The 9,367-nt window shown below is 39.9% G+C and overlaps 1 protein-coding gene across 1 annotated transcript; it reads right to left on the reverse strand.

Annotated features, from left to right (window-relative positions):
• Nucleotides 1–6,101, reverse strand: slc45a1 (solute carrier family 45 member 1; the record flags this gene model as incomplete). Its single annotated transcript, XM_079242056.1, has 8 exons — nt 1–273; nt 3,087–3,292; nt 3,415–3,591; nt 3,707–3,860; nt 3,963–4,861; nt 4,979–5,203; nt 5,484–5,576; nt 5,681–6,101. 8 exons carry the CDS (start codon nt 6,099–6,101, stop codon nt 1–3), a joined length of 2,448 nt encoding a protein of 815 aa, XP_079098182.1.
• Between the last annotated feature and the right edge of the window lie 3,266 nt (nt 6,102–9,367).

Below are 9,367 nucleotides of genomic sequence, written 5' to 3' on the forward strand. Positions count from 1 at the left end.
CTAGATGTGCACCAATAGTGGCTGGGTCTCGCTTTCGGGTGGCTCACCCTCAGGGGGGGGCAGCTGGTACACCACGCAGAGAGAGGAGTACAGGCAGCCCACGAATGACATCAGGCTTGCAAAGTACATCACTCCCTGAGCCCCACCCACCAGTGAGGTCAGAGGACCCATCGCCACAGAGACCAGGATCTGAGCCAGGAAGTACTGGCAGCTGAGCAGAGAGATGTCCACCCCCATCCCTCGTCTGGTCCCCTCCTCCGAAGACCCACAGAACTGAAAGAGAAACACAATTTAAGTTATGTGATCACAGTTAAAACTCTAAAAAGAGAAGTGAATTTGAAGTTACACTGAGCAGTTGTAATCAAGTTGGATTTTAGTTTTTAAAAAATTTAAAAATAGAAACTAAAACTTCCCAAGTTTTTTTTTTTTATCTTTATTTTTACCAAACTGGCTGCTGAATCTACTTTCATAATAATAATAAGGACCTTTCATACACGCACTATTTTTCAGCTTCCTGTTTGAGTGAGAACCTTGATGCTTCTCAGTAACAAGTCACGATGGGAATCTTTCAGAGTTTAACCTTTTATTATTTGTCACTTTCAACACGCTGCAAGTCTGACCTACATGCAGGCCAGACAGATGCTACAGCATCCTGCCATTATCACATGCAGAACTCAAAAGCACATTTTTTATTGTCTCTGAGAAACATGAAAAAGAAAACAAGTCTGCTGAGTTGAATGTTTGCCTCAAATAAGATGTTTTCATAGTGCTTGTAAGATTGTAAGTGTAATAAAACCATACAAGTAAAAACTATTTACTCACATTAACTGTTCAGTAAGTTCATATATAAGAAAAAAAAGCTACCTTTTCAGACAATCCCAGCAGTTCCTGTTATATTTTTTCAAACCAATCCATGCTTGACAAGCTAATAATATCTGTAGGTAAACTCATATAAAGTCTTTGCTATGAAGACTTGATCTATACTGCCTGATATTACATTTAACGTCATGGGAATAGCAAACATTACATATATATAGAAAGGCTCTCTCCATCACAGCTGTAGGCATGTCTGACTGAAGGAGCAGTAATGTATAAAGAAAAAATATCTGAATGACTAATGAAAACATTAGTGTTAGGTATTTGCTATCTATTGCAGCTGATAAGTGCTCCCCAGCTGGTGTAATATGCCAGCCCAGTGCTTTTAGTGTCTCCAGGATGCTTTAATTGCAGAGAAGCAATTTTCTAAAAGGGACTGATAAAATCAATAATACTACTATTAATATTATCCAAGAAGGGCTCTTGTAACATTTGTATGTCATTGTCATCAGGACACAAGCCTTAAAAGTCCAACTCTTTGCATAAAACTGCATGACAGGGCTGTCTAAAGCTGTCTGCACAGCAAACGTTGAAGATGGTGGTGCACTTTTGTGCTACGGTTTTTTGCTCTCTGTTTGGGTGCATTCTGTGTGTGTGTGTGTGTGTGTGTGTGTGTGTGTTTGATCAAATAGCGTCTGCCACGTGCAAGCATTTCGTGCCTCTTTACTGTTAATGATGTGTTACTGATTAATGATGAGCTGCTAAGTTTGTTGTATGTTTTGCTGAAAGAAAAGAAAAGACAAGAAAAAAAAAGAAAAGAAAAAGTGAATACTACACCATGTTTGGAGTCGAGAGGTCTAACTGCATCCTCTACTGTTTGCCTGAAACTTGTGAACTATTGTTGAGTTGATAATTAAACTGTTACTATAAGTGAAAACGGGCAGAAAAACAAGGGAGGAGCCACTTAGTGGCCTTTGTTCTGCAACAACACATAGAAAATTAACCATTTCAAGTGATGATTCAACCACAGTGTGAATAAGGCTATTATCGGTTGTTATGGCTGTATGACAAGAGATATCTGACTCTTTGAGGATTTATTGTTATACCCATGGTGAATATAACGTTTTTATTTATATAGCCTAATGCAAAGGCTTACTATCAAAAAGATTAAATCATTTACCAAATTTCATCTCAACAGTTGAAAGCATTTTTTCAGTAAAAAAAAAAAAAAAAACACTAAACATGCATTTATTTAAACATAGAGTGTACTAACTAAATTCATATATTTATATCTGTATGAACATATGTGTATAAATGTGAATATATGTGTTTATATACATATACATATATCTGGTTGTACTAATTTTGACATGTCTTTCATGTGTTACATGTATGCATTGTATATTTGTGTGCGTGCAACGATTATATATTTTAAGAATAATTTATGGACTTTGTATGCAGGGATGTATTGCTGATTCGTAAACATATTTTGAATTTACATTTCCATAGATTTTGACAATATTTGACAAAAGGACCCCCAGGAAGAATAGCTGCAGGTGGTTGCTACAAGATGATGGGGATCCAAATAAATAATGAAAATTAAAATAAATATGGTGTAATGTAAAACGACCAACTAAAACTGTGCACATAACGTTGCCTTTGTCACCATCTTACAAATGTGCAGTGCATGGTTTGAAGCGTTTCATATCAAATACAGTGAAGGAGGAATATCATTGATTCTTTAGAAAAGAAACTACATGAACAGCCATCTTTTGCTTTATTGTAGTTTGTGTTTCATATAGAAGATTTCTATAGTTTTCTATTTATTTGTTTTTAATTGTTAAATTTATATGGCTGCCACTTTGGCCAGGTCTCCATTGTAGAACAAATTTTCAGTCTCAGTGGGACTGCCTGGTTGAATAGAGGCAAATAATTGCCAGACATCAGACTAACAAAATGCCATTGCTTAAACCGACCGTAGAAGACGTGAAAAGTTTATTTTCCCAAAATGCTGATAAATTTACTGCAAATCTCTATTCCTTTAAAGAACTCATATGTCTACAATAAAGTCTTGTTGTTCTTTTTTCTTCCCAGTGACATCTTTGGCACACTTAAAACAAAAAATAAACCACTTTTGACCAGTTAGAGAAAGCAAGAACTAAAACAAAGCGTTTCAAGTACAAAACATGACCAAACGTGCTGAATTTATTTCCAAAAAGTAATGAAAAACTGAAAAAATAATCACTTGCGACGCATGTTTAGAGACTTACCTGAGGGCTCTGGTAGTATTCACACAGCAGAGAGTAAGGCAGTGTACATAATGAGGAGAAGAGCACCCCATAGGTGACACAGAGCGAAAGTACCACGTAGAGGTTGGTGGATAATGTTGCGAGGCCTGTGCCCAAACCAAAGGCCAAGTAGGCAAAAAAATATAGAGTGCGGAGAGAGAAACGTTCCTCCAGTTTCTCCAGTATGGCTGGAAGTTGCAGCAGATTAAAAAAGAGAAGACAAAACAAAAGAAAAAAAGTAAGACAAACAACTGCACAAATCCAACCAAGGTAAAAGAACAAGGCACATTATGTGACTTTGAGTGCTCACCTGAGTAGAAAGCAGCACTAAATGCATAGATGCACATGCCCCAGCAGCCCATGCTGACCCCAGCATTGTAGCGTTGGTATGCCTCCGAGTCATGGGGTGCTTTGGGGTCTCCTTCAAACACAACTTCACCCATGAAGTCAGTATAAAAGAGCAGCATGCCCTCAAATGACAACCAACCTACAGCCAAGAAAAGGAAAGCAAAACAAAAACTTATATCACAAATGAAATATAAAACAGATTTTCAGGCGTAGCAGTAAAAAAAATGGCATCAAAATGCAGTGATTATTCTCACCTAAAAAATGATTAGTGCATAAACTCCGCAGAGAGGGAGGCATCCTGTAGATGGCTATACACAGCAGCTTCATTGACATCTGGGATTCTGCTGTCTCCACATTCTCACTGAGATCGCTCTCATAGCGCACTCCGTTCAGCAAAATGTTCGCCACCTGAACTCAAGAGGAAAGACAAACTCCCCGTTTAAAAATGTTATGATGGCTGTTTGATTAAAAAAAAAAAAGTGTCATTCAGTGTGAAAATTTGTGCCTGACCTGCTGGCTAAATGTCACAGTTCTCCTGCGTCCGTTCTCTAGCCCAACAATCTGGGTTGCCATGGGCTCCTCCATCAGTGCAAGGCTCTGAGGTCGTTTCAGGATGCCAGCATTAGAGCCTCGATGCAACCCCGCACCAGGCTGAGCCCCAGCTGTTACCTGAGGTGCCCCTTGAGATTGTGCCTCTCCTTCAAGCTGAGGCCCTTCCGCATCCTGAGCATTCCCAGCTGGATGAGACCCCACATCGGCTTGAGTCTGTCCTTCAGGATGGTGCCTTGCTGCTTGTATGGACTTGTCAGGAGGGGGTGAATCCCCTGGAGGCAGGGGTATGGTGGTGGCACTGGGGGCCAGTGCCTGTGGAGTCTGTTGACCTGTGTAGCAGTCGATGAGCACGCTGTCTATATAGGAGGTTCCTAATGAGGATGCAAACTCATTGATGCCAGTGAGCGAGCTGTCCCTGCTTATAAAGCTGCCATATTTTGGAGTGAGGGGGCTTAGTGGTGATATGGGGCTAGTGAGGCCAGCACATAGACGTGCATTAGCACTGCAAGAATGGGCCAAGGGGTCAGGATTACCTGGATGGGACTTTGAAAAGTTGTAGCTGTAAAGGCCCTCCTCATCTTCCTCATCCAGGCCTAGAGCCGCTCCAGGGGGAACAGGAGGAGAGGGAGGAAGAGGGAGGCTGGGGCTTTTCAGATGGTTTTTACTGGAGGCTTTGCTTGTTTGGCTCTTTGGTAAGGGCCTCTCAGGGATACTCGTCAGAGTCATGGCTGTCGCGATCACCAAGGTGATGCTGGTAAACAGGTATATGACCCGCAGCTGACCTCCCATTGACCTTCCAAACTGTGTCTGGTCCCAATTGATGCCACCTACAATGTAACCAAATCCTCCTCCTAGTCCTGTGTGGGAAAATGACATCATGCAAAGCAAGAAATGAATCACAGTTATACAGGACTTCTGAGCATCTATGCTGCTCCAGAATGATAAAGAAGAAGAAGTGAGAGTTTTTCTCCTGCCTGCTAGTAATGCGTGAATGTTGAGGCCCCGGTCCTGGTCCTCTGGGCTGCAAACATCCATCATGTAAGCGTGGCTTGGGTTATCAGCTGAGTCGGCGCTGAAGTCCATCAGAACCACACCACACACTGTCAGAACAATCCCCCACTTGTGATTTGATGCTGTGTCAGCCAGGGCGCCCCCAATGTCCCGTCCATTCAGCACTAGGGTGAGACCAACCAAAGCTCCTGTAGAGGAGAAAGATGAAAAAATCATTTAAAACGTGATAAGTCTACCCCTGTGCATGATGACTTTTGACTCTAAAGCTTTGTATGTAAAAAAAACTACTGAAGTGGCAAAATTGCCTCTATTGAGATCTAGAAATGAGCATTCCCCAGTGAATGCAATGAAGAATGTGCTGAATATCATGCTTTATTGTTTAGATTTTTTTTTTAATCTTTTTTTTTTCTCCAAGATTTGTGACTTTATTCAAGCACAATGCAAGATCATTGTGAAACTCTATCTTACCTACAGCCAAAGCAAAAATAAAAGGTCTCCTTCGCCCAAACCGGGATGTACAACGATCACTCCATGCTCCTATGAGAGGCTGAACGAGGAATCCTTCAAGTCAAAGATATGGTGACAGAGTTAAAGTCTACAGAGTTGGGACTGTAACCTACAACTGTTATTCAGAAGCACATGACACATCTCAGCAAAACACTCACCGAGAATGGGACTAATAAACCACACCAAGCTGTAGAATTGATCAGGCAGGCCCATCTGTAAGAGCACAGGAGTCACATAAGCTGTTTCCATGGCATAGCTAAATTCAATACCAAACAGGATGCAGCCGTTGAAGAGCAGCTCTTGGAAGGTACGTCTCGGGGGAAGCTCACTGAGGTCCAGCTGGTCAAGGGGACAGGGTGTGTTGGGTGGGGGAGGGGGTGAAGGTCGTATCAGCTTCCTACGCTTTGGCTGTCTTTGGAAGTTGTTCGCTCTGTGACTGAGGTGCCGAGTGGTGGATGTTGGGAAGCTGGCAGTTTTGGGTAGAGAGCTCCTCCAGATACCCTCTTGAGCTGAGGATGACCTCCCTCCTGGACTGGCCAAGAGGGGGTCGCTGGGGGTGCCCATGCCTGGAGACGACATCCCTCTCAAGCCAGTGTACACTGCAGCACATAAAATGATGTTATGTAATAGCACATTAAAACACAGAGATCATTTAAACTTAGTTTCAATTAAAATGCTCAGTTTGCAGATCCTTAAAGATCAGGCTAACATCCCTGTAGGTATGTTGGTGCTGCTGATTGCTACTGATATTGTGCTACCAAGAGGACACTGCAGTCATGAGCAGACAGCGTTTGATGGGCACGACGCACCGCAAGCAGTGCGCATGCTGTGCGCAGAGCCCATGTGCTCGCCGTGGCTGACTACAGTAGTGTACTATGCGGCAACGCTATCATGACGCCTGTTTCCATTTTAATTTTTCATGTAGAAAGCGCTGGTCGGACACAATGGAGGCGTTGTAAAGCCAGTTACAGAGAGTACACATCATTATTGGTGACATAAATTAAAAAAAAAAAACCCCAAAAACATCTGCATATAGTGCTTGGCCGCGTTGCCGTAAATCGATTGTTTGGCTGCTCCTTCCTGGTGAATCAGCTTCGACATTTCCCTGGACTTGACATTTAGGTCCTAAAGGTGAACACCAGACAATCGACTCAACTGTGTAAGAAGGTGGGGGAAAAAAGGCGTGCAAACGCAGACATTTAAAGATAATAATTACCTTTCCGGGGCGGCTGGTCATTTATTGCGGCTCACTCTGTTGGTAAACAGAGGAATCATGATGAAGGGAAAACGTGCTGTTAATTATAGGAGTCATATTTTATTATTGCTGTTTTCTTTTAATGCAGTCATCCCCCCGCTCTCTCCTGCGTCCCTTCTCCTCCTTCCCCCTCTTCCCTTCTCCCCATTCGCCTCCTCTCCCGGTCTCTCCCGTGACGTCACCCCCCCCCCGCATCATCAGTACCACGGACACATCTGTCCATCCACACTGTACATAGTCTGCACATTTACTGTACCCGAGCACAGGTCCCTAAAGAAATATACTTACATCTTTTTTTAAATTTTTTTTACACTTCCTTTATTTTATATTAATAGTCTGCGTGCTAAAAAGATCGTTCATGTAAGGGATATTTTATGACAACTTGATTCATGACTTTTTAAACTAAGAATTTACCTTAGACATTTTTTTTTAAAACTGATTAAAAATATAGTTGAATACCTATATGATATAGAATACCTGGGAAAAACCTATTCAAAAAGAAAAAGAAAACGATAGTTCCCCATGTTTACCAATGAAATGATATCTTAAATGTATGAATTACAAGTCAGGTGGACTTCAGGGATTTTGTTTAAGATTTTTTTCTTCTTCTTTGACTGACATATGCATAGTTAACTTACACACTTCAATAACATACAGTTGTGCTCATATGTATTCATACCCTTTCATGAAAGAAAAGACTGAATTTACAACAGTCACTCAAATAACTGGAGACTTAAAAAGAGGAACAATATCTAAAAATGTGCAAAAATATAATTTAGTAATATAAGACACTGCTTTTTAAAAAAAAATTAATTGTGTTGAAGAACGGAAAAAAAAAACCCCAAAACAAACAAACAAAAAACAAACAAACAAACAAAAAACCACAAATTGGTCCTGGACAAATTAGAGGGCTTTTCTGTTGAACAGTGGGACAAAATATCTGTCAACACGTGCAGAAGTCTGACTGAGAGGAACAGAAAACACCTGACTGTAGCGGAAACATTGAAGGATTGTTTAACAAAATATTAGTTTATGAGTGATGTAAAATGTAATAAATTATCTTTTTTGTTTGCTTTTTAAAAATATTTCTATTGAATCAAATTAGAAAATAATGTAATGATTTTATGAATTTTTTATTTATTATTACTTTAGTCAATTTCATCTTATTTTACAGGCAGCTGTTTTTTTCCTTCTTTAATAAAAGGGTATGAATAAATATGAGCACAACTGTAGCTTGTATTGATGTGAGATGGATGGCACACTGGTTGAAAGATATAAGAAATGATGAGTGACTGAGAATTTTGTGTATAAACTATTTTAAGAGAAGTATTATAAGTTCTTGCACCAACATTATTTCTACAGAGTATATTGAGGCTTCACCTAAGAGGTTAAAAAAGACGGAAAAACTTATTCAAGATTTCAGCTGCCGAACTAGCAGCTTCTGTCTTTTATTTGAAATGGAAAAATGCCAGGCATTAATAGTCTTTGCAGAAACGCTGCAGTAATTTCAGGGCCACCTCTAACAGCAAGCTAATTATATCTGATTGAGTTGATAATCCGGCCTGCAGGTTGTCCAACTTAAAACAAGAGAGGAGGAAATAAACCCTAAGGTATGGTGTGCATTACTAAAAAGTAAGCTTGATTGCTTTTCAGAAAATTATTTCTGAAGTAGCCAATGAAGAAATGTGGATTTATTTTTCTTATTGTTTACTTCTCCAAACAAATCTACAAATGTAATCTGTGTCAATAAAAAATGATTAGACAAATATACTCCTGAATCATTTCAGGAGACTGATGTAGATATGTCCCTTGGGTTGTGAAAACTCAGTCTAACTGTAAAATGGCATTTTGTTTATTATATCTAAAAGCCACAGCAATTCTCAGTATAAAAAGATTATTAGGACATAAAATTACATTATTTTATAAGAAATAAAATATGCTTGATAACAGCAAGAGAACATGGAAACATGTAAAACAGGTATTTAGCAAATTGTAATTTGCTTCTTCCCTTGGATCACATGAGTTATCTAAGAAGAAAGAACTCCCTAACATCCAAAAGAGAATGATCTGCTTGGAGAAACTCATAAAAAAGCAAGTAAAGCTACATGACTGAGCAAAGACCGCAAACAAAGGCGATGCAATAAAAACCATCACCTTTGACCTAACAAGGTGTGGTACAGATACCTTATGCAACCCACATTATGAAAAACTTCATCATTTCAAATATTCAAGAACCAGGTTCAGATCTGTCGTGGAGTGTTTCACGCAGAATCCAGGAAGTTCAATATCTAAAAGTAAACAATAACATTTAAAGAAAAGAACATCTAAAGTCGGAAAGATAATTGTAGTGGCGAATACACTGCTGGAAAGTGCCCATAAAAGGTCCCGCCTCCGAGTGTTGAAGGCGCTTTCTGATTGGCTAAATTGCTAGCGTAAGCAGAATGTCATTGGAGAGATTATGTTGAAGGGCGTTTCAGGAAAAGCTGTTTTGCAACATATGAGAGGGTGCAGTGTTTGTTATTTCATTCGGGTCCAACTTATACGAAGTATTGTTTTATTTTGTGATTGTTTTTGTGTCGGCAAGATTTTT

This window comes from Telmatherina bonti (assembly GCF_933228915.1).
Source record: "Telmatherina bonti genome assembly, chromosome: 6".
NCBI classification, from domain to species: domain Eukaryota; kingdom Metazoa; phylum Chordata; class Actinopteri; order Atheriniformes; family Telmatherinidae; genus Telmatherina; species Telmatherina bonti.